The 28,000-nt window shown below is 40.9% G+C and overlaps 1 protein-coding gene across 1 annotated transcript; it reads right to left on the bottom strand.

The window, feature by feature from the left end:
• Positions 1-203: 203 nt before the first annotated feature.
• kcnk3a (potassium channel, subfamily K, member 3a) lies at positions 204-28,000 on the bottom strand. The gene is made up of 3 exons (XM_076084498.1): positions 27,718-28,000; positions 529-1,111; positions 204-480 (listed from the first exon to the last, which is right to left on the bottom strand). Exons 1-3 carry the CDS (start codon positions 27,998-28,000, stop codon positions 204-206), a joined length of 1,143 nt encoding a protein of 380 aa, XP_075940613.1.

The following is a 28,000-nucleotide window of genomic DNA, read 5'->3' as shown; positions in this document are numbered from 1 at the left end:
AGTCCTAAATGGTTTGTGCTTAGCTAATGGAGGTTAAAAACATGGAGCCTGGATGCCGCAGCACCAGGCTCTTCAGTGCCAGAAAGAAGCAAACATCTCTTTAGGACTGAAGTTTAGTCCTCCTGATGTCCGCAGCTCATTTATTACCACAGTAGAAGGGCCCCTTAGTGGGACTTGACCTTAAAGCGTGAAATCCTCCGGGTTTAGATGGAGCTTCGGCGTTTATTGAGTCTTCTGTAGTTGTTGATGCTGTGTAGACCAGTGGAAACTGAGCTGATGCCCGAGTTGCACACGCAGCCGTTAGAGTGCAGGGGGTTGGAAAAAGCCTCCCCCTGCTCCATGTAGGTGTCCGAGCTGGAGAGGTCACGTGGGATGATCATGGGTATGGAGTATTGCAGCTTCTCTCTACTCTTGTACCAAAGGCAGGAGCACATAGATTGGAAGTGGAGCACTTCAGCGTAAACGTTACGTAGACCCCGGCTTGCCGCCCCTCCCCCGCTACCTCCAACTCCATTTCCTCCGCCACACCCAGATGGCGTGGAGGAGGAGGAGGCCTGGTCTGCGGAACAGTGGATGTGTCCACCTGCCTGACCGTTGTGAGCGAGAAGAGCCCTCTGCTCGGCATCCCTCTTCTCGTCCTCGGCGTTCATGGTCATGAACCGCAGAACTGCTAAGTTGAGGAAGGCTCCGATCACAGCCAGGCCCGTCAGGATGTAGATGAAGCTGAAGGCCACGTACTCCGGCTTGTTCTGCAGAGCTTGCTTACTCTGCAGCGCTACATAGTCCCCGAAGCCGATGGTGGTGAGCGTGATGAAGCAGTAGTAGTAAGCATGAAAGAAGGTCCAGTCCTCAAAGTATGAGAAGGCCAGTGCCCCCACGCACAGCGTGCTTATGCAGGATATGAAGCCGAAGATCACCATGTTGGCCATGGAGACCTCAGTGTGTCTCATGCCAATGCACTTCTTCAGGCGGTGGAGCAGGTACCTGACGAAGGTGTTGATACGCTCACCTACGCTCTGGAACATGACCAAGGTGAGAGGGATGCCCAGGAGGGCGTAAAGCATGCAGAACACCTTCCCTCCATATGTGCTGGGGGCTGCATGGCCATATCCTGGGGGAGAGAAGAAGAAAGGAGCAGGGTTACTAGGGCAGAACTAATCAAATCTGCAGAGCAGCAGACGGGGGTCTGAGAAAAGAAGGCTGGAGGCTTGGAAAGTCAAACCCTGAGTAGACAGATACAAACAATTTGTATTCTTTGAGCAGCAGATCTCATAAATTCAAAGACTCTTCATTTCACAGACGCAGGATGCAATTGAAGATGAGAATGAACAGCAGCGTGGCGGGAATGAACAAGTATTGATGTCTTGTATGGGAGAGAGGGCCTGAATAATTCATTGACAATTACTCTCTGCAAAGTGACTTCAGCTAATGAGTACATTTGCACCTAATTAGGACTACCTTTTTCCGGATCAAACAAACAGGACACTACAGGATACATTGCAAATATTGGACCTTATTTAGTTTATTTAGTAAAATCACTCTTTGTCCTGCAGTTTTTTGAATCTTTGGATTATAACGGCCCTGTGGCAGAATAGAATGAGTCAGCAGCGTGGTCTGTGTGCGCTCCACTGAGTCTTCAGCCCAAAAAAAATGACATACAAATTCTGAGTTAGTTAAGCAGCTTAATGCAGAACATGACAAAGTTTGAAGGAGCTTTTCAATAATGTATTTCCCACTAAACCGTGACTGACTAATAAACCATTTACTATATAGATCTATTGTGTCGTCAGTGACTGAAATGGCCGGGTGGAGAATACTCTCGACTGCTCACCACCAGCCGATTTCAGACACGGGATGACTCACACTGACTCTGAGTGATTCTGTATGCACTCAAACTGTAGAGCTCATGAATTTCAGTATGGATTTGTCCTTCCTTCCGGCACATTTCAGGTTAAGCGTCAACCTTTTGTCTTATGACGTCATCCTCTCACTCCTATATACAGAACCCTTGCATGCAACATCATTACCGGCTGAGATATATTCCCCGCATGGGGACCTGTTGCACACAGGAGCCGACAGATGATGTCCCTGATAACAATGGTTTCAGCAAATGGAAAAGGTTGACCAATAGTTTGAATGTAATTACTCCAGGGGTTGATTTAATTCTTTGGGCTCTGGTTTTATTGTCACACTGATCCGTGCGGTTGAGCCATCTGTCTGTCTGGTGCCAAATCTGTTTAAAGGTCTCCCAGTTGGGCCGCCAAAATGAGAGCCATTACAATTGATGTATCTCCTTCTGGAAGGAAAAACCTGACACGCGCAAAAAGACATTTTGCTTCTTTAATCTCATTCCCACAAAGACACTCATCCCATTTTCTGATGACCGAGAGATGACTGATGAGAACTGGTTAGTAGCAGATTTATTAAAACCATTTTACCAAGGAGACTGATTCTCTGATGACCGTAGACAACTGCACATTTCAGCCATTTATCCATTAGTTAAGGTTTCTATTTCAATCGTTTAATGAAAATAATTTACTTTTAGCTTAGATCAACCATTAAGATAGTCATATCAAATGTTTGGTCAATACTTTTAGCAATTTATCCGTTACTTCTATTCGCTTCAACCATTTTGTATTACTTTTACTAACCATTAACCAATTATCTAGCTAACAATTTCAAGTTATTATTCAATACTTTTATCTATTTCAATTACTTATTACTCAAAGCTTATCTATTACTTCAATCTCTTCTTACTAATTTCCATAATTTAAAGTTGACCTACTCCACAATATTTCAACTACCCCTATGCTGCAACTGCAGAAGCATTTCCTCCACGGGTACAAGCACCCGTAGGTGTGAATCACTGCTGTATAATATGTTCAATTCTTCAACCACCATAACAGCAACAACATACATGAAGTTCCTTTGGCCTGTGTTATAAGTGACTTGTGGATTACTTTTTCTCCAGTGGATACTGCTAATCAGAAATGCATTATTCGATACAGTAGGTCTGCTCTCCAACATTACAGCACAGGTCTGTGAATATCCATAAGATATATTGGTCCATCATGAATATATATTAATATCATAACCCTCTGAGGAAAATTTGCATTATTACTTCTATTTGAGAGGGTACAATGCTCCCCTCAAGCGCTGCATCAGAAAATATCATAATTCCAAATTGCATTTACTTCAACCTTGCACAAGTAGTTATTTCTGACTTAACTCGTGGCTGAATCCAATGGAAATACTGTTTGATATGAAAACAAATTTTCAGCATCTTGATTTGTGTTCTGTCATTAGCCTCTCATCAGGGAACTTGTCCAATGTGTTGACAAGCAGCCAAAGGTACACAATATTGACCCCCAGTGTATGAAGTACTACATGTTTTGCCCATCATAAAAGTCCCATTTATCCAGAACAGAACAATAATCCTTTTCATATCATGCCCCATACAAAATTACAATTCTGTTTTGGTGTTTAGATCAGTGAAAATGAGTATGGTTGATGAAGATTCAGTGAGGATACATTTTGGTCAAGGCCAGGGCATATTTAGGTAGGTTAAGATCTTTTAATACAAATCACATAATAAACATGCTTCTTTTGTATAAGACAGTTCAAAAACACCCGACACATTGAGTTCATCACTTTCTGGTTTGCCTACATGAAGTTTACCTGATGAAGGTCTGAGAAATACAGTATATCTGACATGCCTAAACATAGCACAAGTACATAAAGTTGCCAGAAAGAAATTGTACATGTTGTACATGTCTGCAAACCACAGGATACGTTGGAGTCAAAGTTTCTGAATCAAAAATATGTTTCATAACACATTATATCAGACTCGGATCACGCTTGCTGAAACGTCCAATGCCACATGGTTAACATTGTGAAATGATTGTGTAGGTTTAGCCAACAAAACAAATTGGTAAAGGTTTAAAAAAAGATTATGGTTTGTGTTTAAACAATAACGTTACAAAGTAACGTAACGACCATAACAACGTAAATAAATGACAACCATCCTAAGTGAACCTTCTTACGTAATGTTATTTAACAAGCGTTTTACATGGGACACGAACAGCGGCCTCGTCTGTGAAAGTCCTATGTTTGACTGATATCACCATCTCTCCACTCCACTCTTTTTGCACTTTCTCGCTTGTAATACTTGCTCTTAAACCACGTTACCTTCAATAACAGTTGCTCAATGCGATGTGTGTCGCTCAACATAGCTGTGGTTTGCAGATTCGTACAATGTCGCAGACAGACGAGTTGTAGAATTACAGATAGAAAACTGACTTATGATTGTCAGTTGCACAGCAATATCAATAACATTGGTTAGTTATGGCTACCTTTACCTACTGGCCATATCAAACACTGTAGAAGCAAATAAGGTAAAATCCACTTGTTGACCATTCATTCATTACAGAAAGAGCAGGACATTGTGTTCAGGTGAGCACACAGGATGAGCTGCAGGCCTGTCAGTAGCTGTCAGCAGCAGGCAGCAGCTTATCGAGATGTGGGGACGACTGGAGTGCTCGTCAACTGCAGACGCAGGAGCTGGAGGCGACAAGCCCAGCGCTCCGGCCAACGTGTGAGAGAGGGGAGAGGCCCGCATGACAAGCTCTTCCTCCCCTCTCCTCCCCTGGCTTCCCCCGCAGCAGTGACACAGTTATCATGAGACAGGACGTCTCCACGGCTTGTCCTGGCATGCAGGGAAACGCCATCAGGGCCACTCGCTCTGTATACACGGATTACAGTCATTGCCACTGGCAGAGGAAAAGTGCAGCTACACTGCTCTGAAAGGTGAGAAAAACAATGGACCAAACAAAGAGGTTTGACTGACATCTGGAGAACCCCCAGACTCTTGCACCGGCTGAAGCTAAAGCGTTAATACTCAATACGTTGGCTGCAACTATTTGCACATATTTCACGGAGAGACGGGGAAAAAAACCCACAGAGGAGACATCTGGGAAATTATAGGCTATCAGGTTTTTCCAATGGAAACAGTAATTCCCTCTAAATTTAGCTCCGTTTCTCAATTTGTGTGAGAATTGTTGCAACATATAAAAAGGAAAATCAAAGACTTTGCCGCAACCCGAGGCTGAACATTGAAAAGCGATAAGAGCTTTTGAAAGACCTATTAGGCAAAAACTGACAAGCAGGCGAGGCTTGGGCATACGCATGTCAGCAGAACACAGGTGCACCATATAAACTCTAATTCACTCCTCTCTGCTGCCTCTCATTACAAAATCATAATTTACAGCCAATCTTTCACATTAAAGCCTCTAGCAGCAGACTATATTAAAGGTTTCAAAACAAATCATTTCACAGAGAGCAGAAATATCCCCATGCGATACCCTAGCCATTCTAAAACACTGCCAATACAATTTGAAGTCTTGAATACATCTTTTCCCCTCTAATTTCACAATTTTGAATCCTCTCATTCATCTCAGCAGATGGACACACTTCTTTATTCAGTGATGTGCCACATTCACCTTCATTCAGATGTACTAAATAAATGTTATCTTCCAACACTGCTCATCTGTAGCAATGCAAATAATATCACAGATGCTTGGCTGCTGTTTTATCTTTTGGTGCTGTGATTCCTAGTTTGCCTGCAAAGATGACAGCTCAGTGTGTATAGTTCCTTCCTGGTGGTATCTACCTCTAAAACACACAGCATCACCCACTGCATCCAAAGTCTTCATTATACTGATTAATGAGGCAGGCTTTGAAAATACATCAAAGAATGGCATAATGGGCCTGCCAGGTCTCCAGCTCTCTGTCACTCAATTACATTTTCATTGATGAGGAACAATCTGTTCTCGCCAACAAGATGAGGAGCACAACCTATTCATCAAGCACATCGCCTCAGCTAAAGGGGCGGGATTCTCAAAGAGGCGGCACATTTATCCGGGCTAATTTGTTAAAAAACAAGGAGACGCTTGTTGAAAAATGAGACACATCAGCATACAAACAAAAAACACAAAGGTGAAATATGTGTTTTTAGATGGTACAAATTGGGATTATAAATCGCATTATGAAACATTGCATGTCATATATCTCGAACAAAATGTCTCCACAGAGTCTCTGGAGAGGAGACTTCAGGACGTGGACTCAGCAACAGAAATGCTGGTGGCAGCGCAGCTCTCTGGGTTTCAGTGGTGACTGATAATGTCCTCAGACATCTCTGCACCCTGGAGACCAAACAGTGTCACGCTGTATAACACACTCATCAGTGTGTGTGTGTGTGTGTGTGTGTGTGTGTTGAGTGTCTGTGGTGCAGGGTTTCACTGCAGACTCAGAGGTAAAGGTGAAAACAGTAGCCGACTGGATACTGTTGTCTTTGTGTAACGATCGGATACCATCTCGTGTTGTTAATTGCTTTTGGAAAAACTCACAAAGTCTTCGCTGTCATCCGTAAAAGTGATGAGGTTTGGTCTAAATCTTTTCAAAATGACCAAATATATGTGAATTATGGGGACATTTGGATGAATGATGAGCAATGTATTAAATGGCGCAGCCATTGTAAACCACGTCTTGAGTCTGAAATATATCACTGACTGAACATCATAAAGCTTCTGTGAAGAGCTGATTAAGCTGATAAACACGTATATGATGCTGTCAGTGCGGAATAACAAGATTTTATGATCTAGCATATAACAAATTGAGATGAAATTTGAAATACAAGCACAAACCTTTGAAAGTTCCCACATCAGCAGTTAGTTAAAAACTCCTATTGAAGCTGAGGAACTGCAGTAGTTAAGTTACAGCTCTACTAAGAGGACACGACTGTCAGTAAACAAATTCCTTCTGCACGGCTGAAGTGTGCTCAGAGGTGTTACGCAGAATCTAAATATTCGGCCGTATATGGCCAGTCTAGTTCTTCACTGTACAGGTGGCCCGAGCAGCAATCCTGGTATGACGTCATTTTATCTAAAATGCTGCGCAGATTGAGGAATGTTCTGTACAACCGTGCAAATAAACACCCATCATGTCATCCGTTTGGCACAGGCCCACTTTGCTTCCCAGCATGCTGTTTCCGCAGCATTCCGTTTCATCTCCAGCTGCGTCTGGCCAAAGACATCATTACACGACCCGACACATTGTAACTCTTGTCCCCTTGTTAGCATTAAGGACTTCCACAGAAAACACCAAAAGATGTGTCGTCAAAGTTGACTGTGATCCTGTATTTCCCACGAAATGATGTCCCATCTCTATCTAGAACGTGAACCCCCCCACACCACCATCAATTCTCACTCACAGACACCTCAAACTCCAGACAACCCCGTGATTGTTTATTCAGGCACTCAAACACAAACTCCGGTCCTCCCGTCTCTGTCCATTACTCTGTCCGGCTTTTGACCCACAAGGTTTTGCTGACAGCGGCTGTCTAATGTCTGTGAGAACTCGAGGAATATGCGTTATTGGGGAAACATTATTCATATTTAAAGTCAATGAGGGAAATTATGAATCTAGAAAAAAAGCCATAGTTGCTTCATTTGTTTTCAATGGATTATAAAGAAGCCTTAGCGGCTATTTCTTAAAACTTCAAAGCTGTATTGTTCAGTCAGGCAGCAAAGGTACAAAACTGAATAGTAAGATATGGCAGCCTATATATAAGGGCCATCAGTTAATCAACTTTATTGGTCCTGCAACAATAAAAACAGACATTTTTTTAACATTAGGCCTCAATGCACCAGACTTTCATATCTAACATAAATAACAAAACTGGTTGTCAGCCTCTTCCAAAACCACTGCCAATCATTCATATGACCTTTTTCTGATCTGCTATTTTATGTTTGGTTAGGTTTATACATACAACTAGAACTAATTGGCTAAAGTCAGGGTAGCTCACTGTCGTCAGTTTGTGAGTGTGTGTGTGTGTGTGTGTGTGAATGGATGAACAAGGCAAGAGGCTATATAAATGCAGTTCATTCATCATGTACACAATTAAGATAAATAAATCAATGGTAGTACCTTTAAATTACTTCAGACATCAGTCATTTGTACACTATACTTTCTAACTTGGATCAGAATATTTGCAGGGATATACTTGTGTACTTGCAATGATGTCAGCTGTGTCAACACGACACTACTCTGTTGTTGCTGTCGGCAGACTGTAAAATAGTAAGAATAATCTCTCTAATCAAACTTTCATTATAAACCCTGAGAGTGAACGATGAACCTGTCCAGACAGTACAAGAGAGAGAGAGAAAGCGGGGGATACGGGATGTATTCATCTCAAGCAATCCGATGTAACACCAGAGGAGACAACGCATTGGCAAAGCGTCTGTCTGGGTTCACTTTAACTCGGTTAATCCTGTGCGGGCTCCAAATCGGGCCTGGGAGCATGTGCTCTCGTCCAGCTCACAGCTGAGGCCCAAACATTAAAGCATCGCAAGCCTGAAGACCAAAGCGACCAGACGTCAGAGAGCTGTAACTCTGTTCCCCGAATGTACCTGTGTTGTAATATAACCCCTCCAATCATCACACGCAATTCACCCACATTTATTCACATGTTATCTGAAAATCAAAAGCGTGTCTGTGTGTGTCAGACCGTCTTAGTCTTGTGTTTTGCATTCGTAAAAAAAACAAAAAAATCCCTATCATGGTCTATTTCCAACAGTACTCCTAAGGTTCCTTTTTAGGGGATATGAAAGGAAACCTTGGCAGGCTGCAGTTTTCCATGAGGTCAGTAAGCAAGGCATTCCATGCAGAGTGTGAGATCCTTGGCGGAGTGAACTAATTAAATAATCACATGATTTATGTACCTGATACACAGTTGATATGGACTTGTTTTAAAACTCACAACACAGCTGGACTAAAACGGGGTTCACATACACAGATACTATACACAACGGGGGAGCAGAGGGAGGAGGAGGAGGAGGAGGAGGAGGAGGAGGAGGAGGAGGTAAGGGTAGGAGAGGAAAGGAGGATGAAATATAAAAGGAAATAAATGGAAACAGTTTTTGAATACATAACTCATGCTCTACACTGTAAGTCCATAAAAAGATCCATTATAGAAGGCACATTTAAAGCTTTAAAATGTAATTTAGATGGTAGGAAGTATTTAATTTGTAGTCATTGCTAATGTAGGAACTCCAATTCCTTTCCAGGCTTTTAGGTGGTCAACTCAAATAACAGACGTATCGGTTTCAAGTGCTCCATTTGGGCCATCTGCTTTAAAAGTGTGCCTGTGTGGGCAAGTAGAGAAAAAGAGAGCGAGAGAAAGCGAGAACATGTCGTGTAATGCAATACTAGAATTTGAAATAGTTTCTTTTTTTGGAATAGATGCTAAAACCCATGTTGTAAACAGCTGTCAAGACGGCAAAATATGCCGTCCCTTGACTGCCAAGAATGATAACAATATGAAGTCAAAACGAGTAGAGACACACAGAATAACGACATGATTGCTGAGCCAATGTGCCCTGTTATCTGTCTATTAACTCCATAATGAGCCTGGACAGTGATTCCCATCCAGAGATACTTACACCCGAGAGGGTACGTGGAAAGATTGTGGAATAGCTCCACTTCTCCAACAAATGGAGAATGAAATTACTATTACTAAATAGATCCACAATAATGTAGCTTAACAACGCTGCAATTAAAATGTGAGTTAGCAAGAGAGCAGAGAAATTGAAATAGTTAATAATCATTAAATGGTTAAAATAGACAGCTAAAAGTTGTGGATAGATAATTCAAATACATATTTTAAAGTAATAGATAAACCATTGGCATAGTTCAGGTTGTTCTCGTTCACTGTTGGTACTTAAGTAGTGCACTTTAATTTGAATAGTCAGGAGACGTATTATAAGGACACAGTCTGTGTTTGGAGGTGGTTGGGATGGACCATAGACCGTATATAAAAACTGGACTTGGTCATAGACAAACCCATTGCCTTTTAGACTAACCTTTTTAACCCTTAACTTCAACATTGTGGTCGTCACCATCTTACGTTTTTGCCACCAAAAGTGATACGAGATTGTAGAGGTAATTTAGGCGACCTTAATGTTACAATTAACTTTTATGAACTAAAAACACAATGTGAAAAGGTAAAGTTGTCAGACGAAAACACAGACAACTCCCAGTCTGTCGTGGCACCGACCTGTCAATCACAAGGTAGCCACGCCCTAAAGCATACCCTGCTTTATGCTTAACTAACAGTCATGGATAAAGTGTTGAAATATCAAATGGATAAATGTTTTATATTGCCAAATTTAGCTAAAAGCACTGGATACATCCTGGTTCTTTCACTGTCCTACCACTGCAAACTTGACCAAACTGAACTAAATATTGAGAGTGCTGTGTAATTGATTGAAAATAATCATTCAGTTTAAAATCAATCACCACGAACAAATTAGGGACATGAATGTTGATGAAGGAGTTAATCTGACTGGGCTGTCGGAGTACGTCAGACAGAGACATTTGGGAAGCCCTTGCCCAGACTACAGTGGGCATAATTAGTCACAGATGTCACTGCTGATGATGGTGGTGAGGATGATGACGATCATCTTCTTTTTCTGTGTTTATAAAAAGAGCAGAGACACGCTTACATGAAGGCTAGGAACTGGGCCAAGTGTGGTTCACACATTATTAACTGCCTCTGATTATTCTGCACTCCAAACAAGCGTTTTGTTTTTGCACACACGACACGGTGAAGAGAGCCGATACTGTAGAGCATAGACAAAATGTTATGGTTGTTATTCCTGACACACTGGAGGGGGTCTTTGTGGTCCAACATGTGAGAAATTACATGTGGAAATAGCTCAGCTTGGTGCCATTAAAAAACAAAGCATATGTGACAAGCCTTCTGTTTGACATTGTCATTTCACGCCTGCCTTGTGATTTCTGTTAATTTGGACTGCAGCCAATGCTCTTTTTAAAAATAGATGCTGCTTGTCTTGCTATCTCTGCTGCTTCTTTTCCCTCAGCCACATTTATATTCCTTCCAGTTCTGACTTCCCACCCTCCTTTCTCTATATATTTCTCTGTCCCATCAGTCTAAAATTTGCTCTTTCTTCGCAGCCTCTGCAGCACAGTCACCTGGCTCTGACACCTGATTCCTCCGATATGCGTACACGCTCTGGCCCCAGTTTAGCTCGTTCAGCTGCTCTCAGGGAACAGATGCTGCCCTAAACTGACATGTGTTGGCTAAGGGGGGAGGCACCACATAACACACACAGATCAGTTTACACAGCAAAAAGGAAGACAATATGGAAAAGACTCTGGATTAAATGAGAGGAACACACGTAGGCACAATGATAAACCTCAGTGCCTAGTAACACAAAGAATTTTAATTGAAAAATGCAAACAGAAATTACATCCTGTACATATCGCAGGGTGTCCTTGTCATTCTTATGATGTTGTTTTAGACTAGAGCCCATAGAGAGACCAGTTTATCAGCCCATTGATGAATAACAAGAATACAATGCCGATGTTTGAGGAGAATTAGAAAACAGTGTTTACATGACGTGCTTTGTTCACCAAAGAGAACTGACTTCTTTTTAATTATTTTACAACTACAGAGAGTCAGAGCGCAATTAAGTCCCGCCCACACCGGAGGGGAGAACAATTCAGTGCTTTCCATTAACTTTGTACTGCATGGAGGTGCCTTCTTGGCTCTTTCGTCTGTTAGAAAAAAAACAGAAAAGGGTCAATCAGAAAGCTATGCAGTATTATATTAGCAACTTGCAAGTGCCATACATTTAGCGGACTACAGTAGCTTGCTAATAGCTAACTTCTCTGTCCTATCAATTCAGTTATTAACCGCATCCTTGGTAGACATTCTGACATCTGATGTTTTTAGCTAAAGACATGTTGTTTGCGTTTCAGCCGTTGGTTGTGGTGTGGGTTGTTTTCCCTCCAGTGGGCGTGGTTTTCAGAATGGCACTTTGTGATCTGCCTCCATTATATCCCACTCAGCACATAGGCCTATCTCCATCACAATAAATGACCAAATTTAAGATGTCCTTATCAAAGAAATGTTCACTTCTGTGATGTATTTACAATAAAAAAAGGACATATTTATGACCCATGAGTGGCTACTTTAAAAGAATATTGAGACATTTTGGTAAATTTCTTCCAGACAGTTAATTGAGAAGCATGATACCATTATTGAATGAACTCTAGAGGTGCTGGTAGAGGTAGGTTTTTATTTTTACCTTTGGGCAGAGCCTGGCTAGCTGTAGCCTACTGTTAAAAACTTGGCTAATTAGCTAAGATCTATTTCAGGTCTCATGTTGCAATAAAAACTATTTAATTTAAGATGTTTTTATAGTGCAATATGGTGGATAGTTTTGTTTTTACAAAAGATATTTTGTTCCAACTTCTAGCTGACCTCCTAAATTTAAGAAACCTTGACCATGAAATATAAGACAAGTCATATTTATTGAAGCCAATTACATGTGGGTAGGGAGCTAGTAAACGCTGTTACTATTTAACTCCACACATTCCCGGTTTGACTGAAATAATTCATTTTCAGTTTTTCTTTTTGTTTTGACTTCAATATTAGTCGAGTCGAGTCCAATGGCTTTACATACATTGTAATTAACAGAAAAGGAGGCTGATAATAACTCTCACTGAAGATACACACACATGCACAAACCCATATGAGGAAATTGTGTGTGCTTTGCACACACAGTGCACACATCAACACTCTCACAAAGAGTGTGTGTGGTCCTTTGACAATGGCTTTTTACTGGCGATATGAGTGCCCATCAATGTCCTGGCTGAGCTGCCTGACTGGGCTCGTTTCCATATTGTAAAGATATCAGATGTCACGTCATGCATGAGGCTAATGCTGGCACCTGGCTTTAATGACCAAATGCAATGAAATCAAGTAATGGATCCTATTAAGGTGTTATATGAACCCCCTAACTGCACTGCTGACGTAACGTTGTCTGTTGTTTATTTTGAGATTATATCATTGTTCTGCGGCAAAACTGATAAAATATCAAACAGAACTCTCTTGTAACACCACTTACCTTGAGAGACGATAGTGAGTCTTTGTAGCGTCCAGTCTGTCCTCAGTCCAACATGAGAGGACCAAGAAGTAGAGCAGCCCAGAGGGCTTCTCAACCACGTTTAAGGTACAGGGTCTGTGTACGTTTTGAAAGTTAGTTTATTGGAATAAATCCAAAGTGGCAGAAACCACTCTTATCTTGGTGTCAGCCTCCTTCAGTTAAAATCCAGCCGGTGCAAACGCTAGCACTGGGGATCTGATCACGGTCCTGGACGCCCCAACTCCTCAACTGATCTGCAAACTTTCTGTTGCTGCTGTTTAGAGCAGTTTAGAGGCAGCGACACCAAACCGCTGTGACTCCCGGCGCTGGGGTTTGTAGTTGCTGACTTCGAGTCGCAGCTACTAACTGGAGGTCTGTCTCCAGAGCAACCCACTCTCTTCCTATTGAAGTAGTTTAACCAAACTATCAAAGCGTTCATACACTGTGCAGCTCCATATTAGTGGCATAAACACACAAATGGCTAACGTAAACTATTTGCTAACGTCACATGTTAAGATTATAAAGCACTTGTTTTATTCATAGTTTCCGTGCATTGGTCGAATTTTGCGTATTCTTGACCTGCTGTTAGTTAGTGGTTGGCTATCTTTTTTTGTATCCGAGTACTGAATTTAGATTGTGTGGATCCAATATTGGGAGGAAATGCTGCCCCCTATTTGTTTGGAGCAGGTGGCCAGAAATTCCACATTGCACCTTTAAGTAAAGTGTTACAATGGTAAGAGGTAAAGACGATGCCAGTAGCTTACATACAATTTTGTGTATTTGTAAGGTCAAAGTTTTAATCTCCAGTACAAGCAGAGAGTGACTGTTCATCCTTGTTGACGTGACCTTAAAGCCCTGGGTGCTGTTTCTTCTCAGCGGATAATTTTACATGCTAACATTTGCTGCGGACAAACTTCAAATTGAACCACGTAGAGTTGTATAACTTTGTCCAAACTCAGTGTGAATGACCGTCCAGTTTTAACTGTGTGTCGGGTGTTTCTTGTCACCTTGGTGAGGTAACCAGCGCCTCAGGCTGCCCATATGGCAGGAGCAGACAGACGGGGAGCGTCTGCTCCAGCTCCGCTCCATCTGCAGGTTCACCTTACCAGACTGGGGCACACAGTATCTGCAAATCCATCCCGAGCATTTGTTTTAACCTACTTGGAGAAGTGGACGGATAAGGTTTATTACATCAGTGCCATTTTTATTTTAATTAATTTAAATACCAAGCAGGTCAAGTAACATTTTTTATTATGAATCGTGTGCACACTGAAGTGTCAGGAAAATGTTTGTAATTGGCTTCTTTTTTTCCCCAAAGGGTGTCTTAACTTTGAGTTATTTGGTGGCATTTCTTAAGTGGCAAACTCAGACAGTCTGGAGGATAAAACCACTATAATAAGGACACGCAAATGTCACTTCGCTCAACGGTCCAGCCTGATATTCATTAGGAGCCCAAACAGCCAGACTGTCCCACTGATTTATTAGATCATGACACAGTAACAATGTGTCTAATGTGAATTCAACAAAGGATAGTGTTGAAATTCATCTTGTGGCACACAGCAGTCATTAGTTTCTGTTTCTATGAGGCAAAAATACGAGTGTGTGCGGGGACATCCTGCATGTACAGTGGGTTACATTTCATACATTGGCATCTGTTCATTCTAAAACTAGAGTACATTTACTGTTTTGTTTTCTTACTGAAGGGTTACACGGAGTGCAGTAACCAAAGACCATGAATATCATTACTCTTTGATGCTGCAATGATAGCAGATAGGATTACTGGCAAGCTAGTGTAGATGTCTTTTTGCTCAAACACCAAAGAAGGAGTTCAAAAGCTCCCTGCTTTGTATTTGGATTACTAGAAAGTGGGAGGCGCTGCCTGATTAGTGTAGTAAAAACAAATACATAGGATTATTCAGAGGCTTTATCAATTGAATATGACCAAAATTGGATAAAGGAAAAAGTATTGAGTGTCTCTTTAACAGTTTTCACAGTAAAAAGCCTTTGTCTTAGTCAATGAAGTACTATGCAGCTTACAGGAACAGACATAGTGAACCAATGTTGGGCAGAGATAACAATGTTTTAAGTATGTTAGATGTCAGTGTTTTTACATTTTCAAATACACAAATACATTTCTAATTGTTGTCTGCAGAGGTGCGTTTATGTAGTAGGTCAAGATGGACGGATGAGTCAAACAAAGACTTTCAGCCAGCAGACCGCTGCTTGTGTCCTGTTAGAAACCAAAGGTTTGACTTTCGTTAATTTATGTCCGTAATTCAAGTTATATAACAAACAAACTTCTTTTACCATGATTTTTGACTGACCCTAACCAAGTTAAGTTTTTTGTGTTTCTGTTCTGTTTTGTTTCAATTTACAACATTAACCACGTGTTTGAAACTGCGACCGTTATCCAAGAGGAAATACACTCCCCTTAAAGCGTAATTAAGAATATTAATTTAGTTGTACAGTAACGTGCTTTTGTTGGAGACAGGGTTGAAATAAACGGTTAATAAGGCAAGTTTAAGGTGAGTAAAACACTTGGTTAAGGTCAAGGAAAAGATTGTGGTTATAGTTAATAAAATAGCAACGTTTCTGGACCGTGATACAACTTCAGCCCTCTGCATGAAACTTGAATTCACCAACCTCCATGGCAGAAGGCAAACATTGTTATTGCTGTTCTAATTGGCCACACTCAAAAGCGGGGGGGGGGGGAAGAGCCAGCCTTCATAGAGACAAGGAAGGTGCGGTAATAGTTTAAATATGAGAATAACAGCACACATTTTCTTTCTTACCATTGTTTCACTGGTTTGTATAAAAATGAGTCGTGAAAGTCGTGAAACACATAAGAAATGTGAGCTGAGAAAGAAGTTCAAACCCTGTTTACTTGCTACTCTGCAACATTGACGCTGTATTTCTACTGTTTACCTCGCAATTGTTGCAACAAAAGATACTATAGTTGCCGTTAGAACTTTCCAGATTTGTAAAATATTTTTAATAATATTATAAAAAATAAAATAAGCCTTCAAATGAATGGATCTGTTACTCAAACTGGACTTCCTGCGTCATATCACCAACCTTTCTGCTCTGCTTCATCGCAAAGTAACTATTTCCTTCATTGCCAACAAATGTTGGTATTAGGCTTAAATTGTACTGTGCAGAATTTTCCAGTATCCACAAAATTTCTGGGAATACTGAGCTGATTCTTTCTGAAAGATTTTTTCTATTGTGGTTCCTATAAAAACCATCTACTGACAAAACAAAAAAAAGAACATGGCAGCCAGTGTCATTATCGGTCAACACAGTTGCTTGAAATGCATCTTTGACCAATCAGATTGCTCTTCAGTACCCACTGGAACAAATTGCCAGAAACAATAAATACTCTAGCACTGTTTTCCACCACACAACCAGCATGTGAACGAGTAGCAGACACATAACACTGACAGCTGTGATATTAGGATTGTTACACATAAAATAGGTTAGCAGCCTGTTGTTTTAGCCCAAGGTTGTCACAGGGCGCTTGTGTTTTTTTTGTATGGATATTAAACGTGTACTCATAAGCTCGCACTCCGATAGCAGCCCTCGGGGGTAAACACAACTCACCTATCACTGTTATTGTTATTATCATTAGGCCCCAGTGTGTGACAGTCCACTTCATCCAGGTTGGCTTGTTGAGAGATTAAGCAGATGCTGGAAACAAATTGGAAAACAAATTCCCCTGGGAGACAGTACATGTATATATGCCAGGCGAGCTACTGTGGCTTGGCACTGTCCGACCGAATCATTCCACTGCTCCGAGCCAGTTGGAGTAGCGTAAAGCTAATACAACACCCGGGTTACCAAAGCATTCAACACAAGGAGAAGGTTGTAGCCGTCAGGAGCCAGTGAGTTGTGAGAAAATCACTTCAGGTTGTTATGATAAGGACAGCAATGAAAGCGCTCTGTTTTGTGCGTGAACCATAAACATACAGTATTAGCTCCTCGCCTCTCACCTCAGTGTTTAGAAGATTTCCACGCTGCTGAGGAACCTGCATGCTTGATGTGGAAAGATTTTTCATTTGGCTCAGTGAGGCAGAAAATGCCACAGAGGCTCCTCCACCATCTCTGTGTGCTGGGGAGGGAGACAGCTCAGTGCTCTGGGCACATAATAAACACTGGTATAACCTCCCTTCTGTCTGGGAGAAATGTGTGCGAGAGCTGTGTTTCATGACATTGTGAGCTCCTCAGGGAGACTTTCTTTGGTGTGGTTGTGTGACTAGCTGTGTTTCGTCTTTTTATAGCAGCAGAGGCTAGTTTTTTTGTTGTTTTGTTCCCCCTACAATGCAGCTTTTACTGGTTTTATGATTGAATTTGCAACTTCAATCAGCAGGCTATCATTTGTGTGTCATTTGTCAGTTGACCATTTTTCAGATATTGGTTCTCAGAAACTTGGCTTACACTGAGCGGTTTGTGTGTGTGTTGGTGTGCTGGGAGAATATAAATACGTCACTGTACAGTAGCTCAAACCCAGTAAAACATACAAGGACACACAGATACACACCAGACGCACACCAATGTACACATATTGAGCTTCGTGTTCACATCAGCATTCAGACAGTTCTCGAGGAAATAAAGAGACAATTTGCGGCTCAGTGAGGGCCATAACATCGTGTCTCCTAAGCATCATTGAGAAAAACATCTAGATGCTTTTGTCGGTGCCGTCTCCCACATTTGTGCATAAACGCAACGCAACGTCCTTTCAGTCAGTTTAAACAATTAGATTACTGTCGGGACATTTACATAGTAGGGCTGTAGTCAACCAAAGAAGATCGTGGTCGACTAAAGTTTTACCTACTTCAGCCAATCGATTGGTAGATGTTAGGGGGGAAAAGCAAATCTCTACATTAAATGGCCACAACGCACTGAGTGCCCTCTACCTGGTAGCCTGAATGAATTGTAAATAAACATAAGAAGCTATTTGCAGCATATTAATTAATTAAAAGAAAGAGCCGTCAAGCCGTCGCAAGGGGCTGCGCCTGCAGTTATAATTCATACAAAACAATTAGGCTATTCATTCAACCAAACATATTCAAATATGGGAATTCTGATATGTTCACACTCCCTGTGATGCTCAGGTCAGGGTTTTTTTAATACCAGCACCCACCTGACCCAATTATATCCATTATAGTAGGGCAATTCCCTTCCTTGAGTTTCTGTATGCTGTGTTTTTCCTCCTGTGTCTCTTCACTGCCTTTTACTCCATAAACACCTCCTCTGAATCAGCTTAGTCCTGCTCTGTTCCCAGTGTGTTTCTCCTTGATAACCTCATTCCCCTCACCTGGGCTTCTCCGCAAATCTCTTCACCTGCACGTCACACCCTCGTTAGATTAGTTTGTATTTAAGTCCTGGTTTTCAGTCCACTCTTATTGGATCTTTGTTGTTGTTCTGTGATGATTCATGAATAAAGATGAATTTCCTCAATTTTCGGTTACCTGCAAGTCTACCTGTTCCACTCTTCCTATCAACAAGTGTGCAGGGGGCTTATTCAGACATCAGACCAACATTTTAACGCTCCGTCAGATTTACACAAAAGGGTGAATGTCTGAATGGGGCTTCATTATAGGAGGAAAAAGGGGCCTGATAAATAGCCCAAATTATCACAACCTGCCAAATCAAAGGACAAGTATCCCATTCTGGTGGAAACCTTCCTAATAAGCAACACTGAGCGAAAGGTTGGTTTGAATCCTGAACTTTCCTTGTAAAGCCTCTCTCTCTCTCTGCGTCATACTCTGCTGCAGAAGCAAAGAGCAACAATAACTTGTTACATTGTTCCTGGAATCACATCCCAGCTGAACTGTCTGAACAAGTTTCCAATACCTTTCCTTTTCAGGCCAAGAGAAGAAACGCTGTGACACAGCCCCATGACACTTTCACAGCCAGTCAGTCTCACGGTGCACTGAAACACATTTTCCTTTGGGTTTCAGTCAGTCACTTATGATCTTTGTTACTGTTCATGGAAAAACACCCAAATGATACATCATGCACACAAATGTAGACCATGGAAATACATTCCAGCATCAGTCTGGTGAAAAGACCAACCATGAATTGGTCCTCCTAACAAGATTTATGATATCTTACATCATCATATCACACCTTCCAATGCACATGGGCACTCTACTTTAATTGGAGTTGATCAAATGTGTGTTAATCCGCTGCTAAAAATAGTCCCCAAACAAAACACTGTTTACTCGGGTTTCAGTAATGTTTGCTAGAAACAACAGTGCCAGCTGATAAAGATTTACCCCATCAGTAGGAAACAAAGGTCCTGCCCTTGAATACCACATGAAATGACTGAGACACATCTCAGTTAATCTCAAATTTCCAACTGGAATAATAAGGACATTAAATCGAGCAACTGTGTCCAGCCAACACTAAAAGCTCTGTGCTGTAGAGACCAATTCAATATTCCAGGATATGAGATTATAGGCTATTCAGAGAAAAGAAAATAGAGAAAGGGGTTCTCATTTCTGGTCAAATAAACCTCACAGGAGTCAGTTTGCCACAGTATAGCAGAGACTTTACATGTCAGTCAGTGTATATTTATACTTTGGAAGAAAATCAGTAGGAAACTTCAAGTGCAAGAGTTTCAGATCCCACTACTGTTTACTATTTTATTTGGTTAAACTCCAGTCCGCCCCCACTGGATTATGAAGTCTAATAAATACAAAGTCATGTTTTGTTTAGTGAGTCAGGCAAGCGTTCAACTTTCCATTGAGGCAGCGGAGCATAAAGCAGACGCACAATAGGTAAACATTCGCTGGTCATGTGAACGGAGCAGCAGCAGCAATGAGAGTCACTTCTGTCAACTTTCTCAGACGTTACTCCTTCTGATCCAGAACAGCAGCAAGCTTTCTCAGCCAATAATAGCTGTTTCAACATTTCTCTCTGAACACTCACTTTGGACCCACAGCTCAGTGAAATTGGGTCCTTTGATGCTAAAAATCTAAGCAATATTGTTAAGGCGCTTTTAATTAACGAGACTGAATGTTGCAAGCGCTGGAAATAACATGTAATATCCATTAAACACTTTGTCACACAGGGATTTGTTTGCTTCGTGTCTAATTATTTATACAACTGTTCGCTGATGGAGGTGTCGGTGTGTTTTACTTCCCCTTGTAGCTCTGTAATATTTATCCTATTCAGTAACTCCAGGACAATAAATATGACCACGAAAACAAAGATCCTATTAAAATACACTGCAGCGCTGCCGTCTTTATTTAGGTTTATTGCTCATTCAGCTCCACTTAGTAAACTCAGAAACTTTAGTAAACTATGTTAAACAAATCAACAAAGTTGAAAGTTGCATTCATCTCCTTTATAATTATTGTCTGGTTTCAGGTGTAAACTAAAATAAATGATGGGATTTTGGCCAGTTGGTAACCTTAACCAGCACATGGTGAGAGGACAGGCTTCAAATCTGTTCAATCTGATCTCACAGAGATACGTGAAATGATCACGACATGTTAACAACACATTACGTGGCCGTGGCACGGAAAGGTCAAGCACAGTTTTCTCACCTGGAGACTGGTGTTCATGTTCCGTGAGAAACAATGAGTCCAAACACAATCTGTGCCACCACCACCATGTAATGTGTTGTAGAGATCGTGGTCATTTCACGCGTTTCTGTGAGCTCACAATGTATTTATGTCGGTGCCATCGCTAGTAACGGTACTCTATTGTCTTACGTAATCACAGTCATTGATCACAGCGGGAAGATGGACGGTGTAGGGGTCACAAGATAGATATTAGGGGTTGCAAGGTGATTAATAAAGAAGGATGTTGCCATATTGCAACAATGTGCAATTGTGGGAAAGTCCCGTCAAATCAATTTTTTCCTATCTAATTTAATTTAATGATTTTCATTCAAAATCATTCACTTCATTCAGTCATCTTCAACGTGTTTTTCGATCAAATTTACATAACCTTTTCCATTTTAACCCAATTTCCCCCCTTGTGAAAGTCGAAGACGCAGCTCCTCTCTCAAAACGACACACTTGCAGCACCTGCTCCTCACAGTGCCTTACATCCCGGCATTTCGCATCTTCCCTTCTCCTTAGCCTGCATGGCTTGTGGTCCGAGTCGTCTCTTCTGACCGGATCAGGTGGTACAAAGCTGTGGTTTTTCTATTTCCCCATGGACAACAGCTTGTGTTGGTCTCCCCTTTATCTTGTTGTACACCTCGATCCCTCTGTTTAAGCTATAATACCCAGTGGTATAATTTATAATCCAGATCATACGATACACTTACAAAATGTTATTTAAAAAAAAATATGTTACTGTATCAACTGTATCATTCAACAGTGTAAGAAGCCAAAAAGGTTGTAAACAATGATCCTAATCAGCAGTGGATGAGCGCTCCATCCAGAGAAGCCGACTTGACATGACACATCTTATCTCTGTGACATTTATAATCATTACAGTGGATTTCAATGTCCACACCTGCCAGCATGTCAACTTGCTCAGCATTGTTTTAAATTACGTCTGAAGGGACGTTACCTTTGTTCCTTACCTCTTCACCTATCGTGACCAGTGTGTCTCACTCAGCTGCACAGTTACAGCCGTCTTTATTATGAAGTTTGTGATCTTCTTGTAACCTTAGTGACACAAACTGTAAGACGGGCAAATCCCACAAAGAGTCAATCAAACGTTAGTCATCCTATCAGCTCGAGGCAACACTGACTCAATGACTGTCCACTGTTTTTTCTTAATTAACAAATTGCTAACATGCACATAAATGTCATGTACCATTCATCCTGTGTAATTTGGGATCTTACAAAGTCTGTTATGTAATAAATAAAAAAAAAACAGAGCTATCCTTTTCTTTCGTGAAAATTTTGAATTTTTACAACAACAGCTTTATGTCACATTACATCTCAGTGTGTCTGCATGATAATTGAGGAGGACAGCGGTTCACTGCAGAGCACAACATTGGGTTATGCAAGGTAATTTTAGGGCCCTTGAAAGCAAGCACCAGAGAGAGTTACAGTTACCTTATCTCCCAAATCCCCTAAAACACAGCAGCAGCTACACAGCAGTGCCGGGATCAATTCCTTAATCCAATTAAACTGTAAACTCGGCTCTGGTTGATTATATACCATTACTTCTCAATTTATTCATTAAAGATAGGCTGCATGAAGCACTTCCAATTTAATTTAATTTTTCTAACAATTCTAAATACTGAGTTTTCAGAGGTGTCAGTAGCCATGTTTCCAATCGATTGTCCAGCAAATTTTGAATGAGCTTTTGAAATATTGCAAAAAAAAAAAAAAAAGAAGTGGGAATAAGGCACCTTTCCACCATCCAATTTGGAGCAAATAAACTGGTGAGAAGTTAGCGCTATAGGCTAGGCATGTCTGTAATCCGCCAAACAGAGTAGAAGAAGTAGCCATCTGGAAACAAAACAAGTCATCTACTCATCTACGAGAACAATATGGAGAGACGTCCTTTACATAGTCCTTTCATGTCAGCTACTGTTGGCCAGGTTTCATGCTGTCGGGAGATGAAGACAAGCATTTGCACGTTATGAGAATATCCAACAAGACGCAGACAGCAGAAGCAGCTGATCAGTCCTACGAGTTAATCGTTCACTACGTCAGAACTTATTCAGCAAAGGCCTTTCCATAATCCACTTAGCGCATCAACTGTTTTTGGAAGAAAGGCAAAAAGTGTTATAGATTTTTGCAGTTTCCATTCAGCATTTCTAATGCAATACTTCAAAATGCACAAGAGAATATGTGAGTGGAAACACGACTACTGAGAACGCTGATGTTCGTTTGTTTTTGTCGTCTGTTTTACTTTGTATTATCCCCATAGCTGTTTGTGAGTTCATGTTCTTGTCTGTACTTCTTTTGTTATCACTTTTTCACACACATAAAAAAAAGAAAAATGTTCCATGAAAGAAAAAAACAAACAATCAAAAGCCTCTACGGTATTTCTTGGCTTGTTCATCTGAATAGAATAACTTCAATAAGTAGCTGAGCTCTGGTCTTTATCGTGAAACAACACAAACAAAACTGCACTGGGAGCATTAGAAAACAAGAAAAAAGCGACTCTGTGTGGATGTAAGGCCCAGCTTTAAACTAAATGGTAACACTAGCAACATGCTCACAATGACAATGCAAACATGCTGGTGTTTAGTAGATGTAATGGTCTCTGAACCACAAATGTGAAACTCGTGGTAGCGCCAGAGGAAAAGTCAGGATTACAGACAGATGAGAAAAGTCTAAGAATCTTCATTCTGTTTGAGGTGATTATACTTGAAAAAAGCGACAGCACGTTTATGTTTATACATGTTGAATTAAAAGCTTTTGATTAAAGCACTTTCCCCCCATACCTTCATACAGAGAAACCCCATAGAAGCATCTCTATTGTCTCACTAATGATGCCAATATATGACTAGATGACTGAGTGCAATGCAGCTGTATATTTATTTGTATCGTTACCTTGCTGACGCTCTCTGAGGAGTGCTGAAGTATGTATCTCCCTCTGTCTGTCTGTCTGGTGACGATAGGAGTCCGTGTGGAATATAGCTGGTAAGAGTTATATTCTTTGTGCACTCAACCACTTACTTAAGCTGACTGAATAATAATGTAAGTAATTACCATCAATAATTCAGGATATGACCTCTAATTATTCAACGGCTGTAAATGATTCACACGGGCTTGGTGCCAAATCAAAGTCAACGTAAAAATAGAAAAATGGTCGGATATTTTATTCATTGCAAGTCCACATATAGAACCATTAAATGCACTGACCCAGAGAGGATTTGCGGCGCTTTTTCAGCGACAGCCTGCTCCACATTCACACACTAATGTGCTTCCACACTTGGTAGCTTTCCAGTACATCAACAACTGATGCACTGCTGGTGACGGAGCAACTAAACCAGAGCTGGAAGGGCTTCAGCTCTCTGATCCAAGCCACTTTTAAAATGATAAAGGAGTGTTGCCCGCAAACCAACCAGCAGATTTTCCTCACAGAGTCCAAGGCTTTAATGGTGACTGGATGCTACCTGTTGGGAGTATAGCGACTCGTATGGATTGCATGCTCTGAATGCATTTGTACTTCCTTCCTCTCTCTACAATTAGGAAGTCTCACAGACTACTTCTTTGGAAAACACTGAGGTCATGTCTACCGAATCTGCAAGATGCCAAATGATCTTTGAACATCAAGTATTTAACAAGAAGTGATTCACAATAATAAAAATCCAGGAGGGATTTGTTTTTTCTAACCACAACCATATGGTGACTTTAAAGGGTCCTTTCTAAACACGTTTTTATTTATGAGCCAAGAGGAAGGGTGATGACTTCAGACATTAGATATTAGAGGTCAGAAGTCAAAAAGTAATCTTTTGTGAGATTTATTCTCCACAACTTTAAAGAACTTAACATCAATAATCATTGTCCTTATTAATCTGGATAATCCACAGAACACATACTTTTTTTTAAAAGACTAGAAGGTAATTACAAAACAAAAGTCCGTCCGCCTCCATTGAATTTGGCAGAAACCGCAGAGACAGATATCTAAAATCTTGGACAGACAAAATGAAAGCTGCTTGGCGAGACACAGCTGGAGATAACTAAGATTTCTTTTCTTTTAAATTTGTGTGAACCAACCCTTTAAATTTGCTGTGTCAACACGAGTTAAAAAAATACAAAAACATCAATACTGGACGATTTGTTTACTGCAATACCTGCACATGGCAACCACGGTATAGTTAACCTAAAGGAAAGATTGTGGTTCTAGAAAAAATGTATTTAAAGATATATGGCAATGTTTAGTAAGCTAAGTAACGGTACAGTACGGTAATATTGTGTGTTACACAAAATGACATGTATGTCAACGTGTGATGAACAAAAACAAACACAAGCCAGCTGCCCAAGAAGAATAACACAACATGATCCTGCCCTTATCAGACGTCATACAGCCCATCCGATAACACACACAAGATATGAGCCATGTCATGTTTGTAAGACGGTGTGTCATGTGTCCTCTATGTGGTCTGTAGTTAACCTTGAACAGCAGCCTGGGCGGTGAGTTCAATGTGTCTTCAGCGTATGCAGCGATGACGAGACGTGCACGCCTGGAAGTGGTTCACTGAGTTTGTACCCAAGAGGACACCTTGATCCCCAGACTTTTATCCACTCCTTCCATCTGGAAAGCACTTTCTCATTTATTTTCCCCTTCTGATGTTTCTCACAAACATCACATCCTCCCCCCCCCCTCCACACTTGGTGAGTAAATGGACACCCTGTCCTCTGCCTCCTCTTTCCTCTGTGGAAAGTGATGACTTGTCCTCCCTCCATTACTTAGGCTAAATTATTAGTAGAGCATGCTTGGGCCAGATCTTGTCATGTGTTAGTTGGTTTCCACTGGCGGTTGTGCATTTTAGAAATAGGAAAATGTGGTCATAGTTTCCCAGGAAATGATGTGTTCTCATGTGGATACCCAATGTGTTGTATACAATATCTACAGTGTTAATGTTGTGTGCCAGGAGGACAACGGAACAGCGAGGGTCTGGTGTTGCCATTAATACGTAATGGCAGGCTGAAACGCCAATCACTGTGTTTGTAGCAGCCGCTGGGCTCACAATTACAAAATGCGGTTACAGACACCCGGGCTTGGGTTAGTGAACAATTAGTGGCCTCCATCTGATAGGGTTACAAGTCACAGGTCACTACTGACAACTGCCCCGGCCACTAAACACAGGTGGAAGACTCAGAGAGGAGGTAATTAGGACGGCTTTTTAGGGAATGAAAAGGAGATGTTAAAGCGAGACAATGGGACTAAAATAAGAATAAAAACACAATCTCCCTCTTATAAATAAATAGCTGAATTTATAAGCAGTAAAATGCAACATTTATCAAGTCAATACGCTCAAGTATTTTGCTACTTCAGTCTTACTTGGTTTGGTATGACCAGTAGTTTATGATGTTAGCAAACTTTAGATGCTGACTTCATGGCCCTTTTTCTACTTGCGCTCCTGTTACACTGTGTTCTAGTCTGTCACAGGTAAACATGTCTTCAAAGCAACTTATTTAAGAGAAATTAAGGCAAATTCAATGCCTGTAATTACCACCTGTGGCCTCAGTGGTCGCTGTTACAAAACGTACATATAGCTGCTTTAAAAGGTGGAAACATAAAGATGACAAATTATCAGACAAAGGAAAACAATGCATATTTTATTTTGGTTGCTCTTGTCTTCCACTATTTAACATGTCTGACTAAGTCTACTCTGGAGTTGTAGCTACAAGCAGAGTGTTATGCAAAGAGCAGAGGGAAGTTGAAATGAAATAAACTCAGATTAAAGGCTATGTGATAAAGTGAGTAAAGAGCTGGGAGCTCTGTGGTGTTGCAGGACCTTTTGGAGCAGGAATAATGAGTAAGAGCACAAGAGAAGAGGCAAATGAATGTCTCATAACTTAAGTTTCCCGGAGCATCTTCTCCAAAAACAACCTTTAGTTATGAGCTTGGAGAGAAGCTTGTCCTCAATAAGCCCTTGACTTTGCTGCTGCAATTTTGACTCTGATGCAACCCCTTTCAATGCCACAATTCGATAAAATGCCCTTGTATGAAAGGCTCTGATGATAACCTGTTTGTCTGGGTTCAATTTAAAAAAAAAAGGTCTCATATCTCTGGAGTATGCATGAAGCAATACATATGTTAACACTGCAATACAGGGGTTTCAAACCTCACGCTGATGTGATAAAGTTAACTCAGATTATGTAAGATGGTCTTATTTATGGTATTTTTAACCTTCTCTGCTGTCGCTCTTATAATCATCCTGTAAATAGGAAGTTTAATGCCATGTTATCAGACTTTAGAGCGTAATAAGTTTATAAATAATAAGGAATTGTATGGTATTACCTCTATCATTATAGCATGTCATATTGTGTTCCGTACCCATGCATGTTTTCTATGTCTTCAGCTGCTGTACTCAAGTAAGTATCATTGCATTTGTGTACTTTGTTTAAGTATTTCCATCTAATTCTACGTTATACTTCTCCACTTTCTATGCATTTTGAAACATGTGTCAGACAGCTACAGATGCTAGTTTCTGCACGTTCAGATTTTACACAAAACAATAGGATGCTCTTATAAAATAAGATGCATTGTTATTGATTAGACTACACAGCAGGCCTATACAAAACTGTAAGCAAACAAACTGCAACAGCAAAATTATATGTCGCATTAAAACAATACAGGCTAATATATAATAATAAAACACTCACAGCCGCCATTTGTTCTGCACCATGAGTACTTTTTTTAGATACTTAGAGTAATTAATAATTATTTTTAAATGCAGCTATTTTTACTTTTCTGAATACCCATTGATCAAGAAAGGATATCTGATTGAAGCATATGGGGATTTGTAGCACTTTCCACCTGTTGTGCGCTACTTTGCACTGAGTTTATGAATATCCTCAATCTGTATTACTCATAGTAATATTATGATCCCATAAGTGTTGATTGTAAATGTTTGTGGTGCTACAATCTTCCTTTCAGGATTTAGTCTTGATGTGATGTTAAAACAGCTGGCTAACAGTCTGGTTTTACAGTCATGAATCGGGCCTCCAATGAATCAGAAACTGATGTTTGATCAAATATATCAACTTTTTTTTTTTTGTTGCAGTAAAATAAAAGCCAAAGTTCCCGAGACATAATCTCAGTGTCTTACCTATGGTGGTGATCACTGTGATGGCGAAGTAAAACGAGCCGGCGAATTTCCACTGCACCCCAGCTTTGTGCGGCTTCAAATCCAGCACCACCTTCTCCAGTTTGTCAAAGTCCTCCATGGACAGGTTGAAGGTCTTGAGCAGAACCTCTTTCTTCTGGTCCAGATACCCCTTCTGGGTCGTCTCCTTCCGGGATTCCAGCACGTCGAAGATCGCGGCGCCGACTATCAAATAGGTAAAGGTGCAGATGATGAGGGCGAGGGTCCTCACGTTTTGCCTCTTCAT

The sequence above is a fragment of the Anarhichas minor genome, unplaced genomic scaffold, assembly GCF_050575085.1.
Source record: "Anarhichas minor isolate MPS153535 unplaced genomic scaffold, ASM5057508v1 ptg000136l, whole genome shotgun sequence".
NCBI lineage: Eukaryota > Metazoa > Chordata > Actinopteri > Perciformes > Anarhichadidae > Anarhichas > Anarhichas minor.
This window is presented reverse-complemented; position numbering and strand designations above follow the sequence as displayed.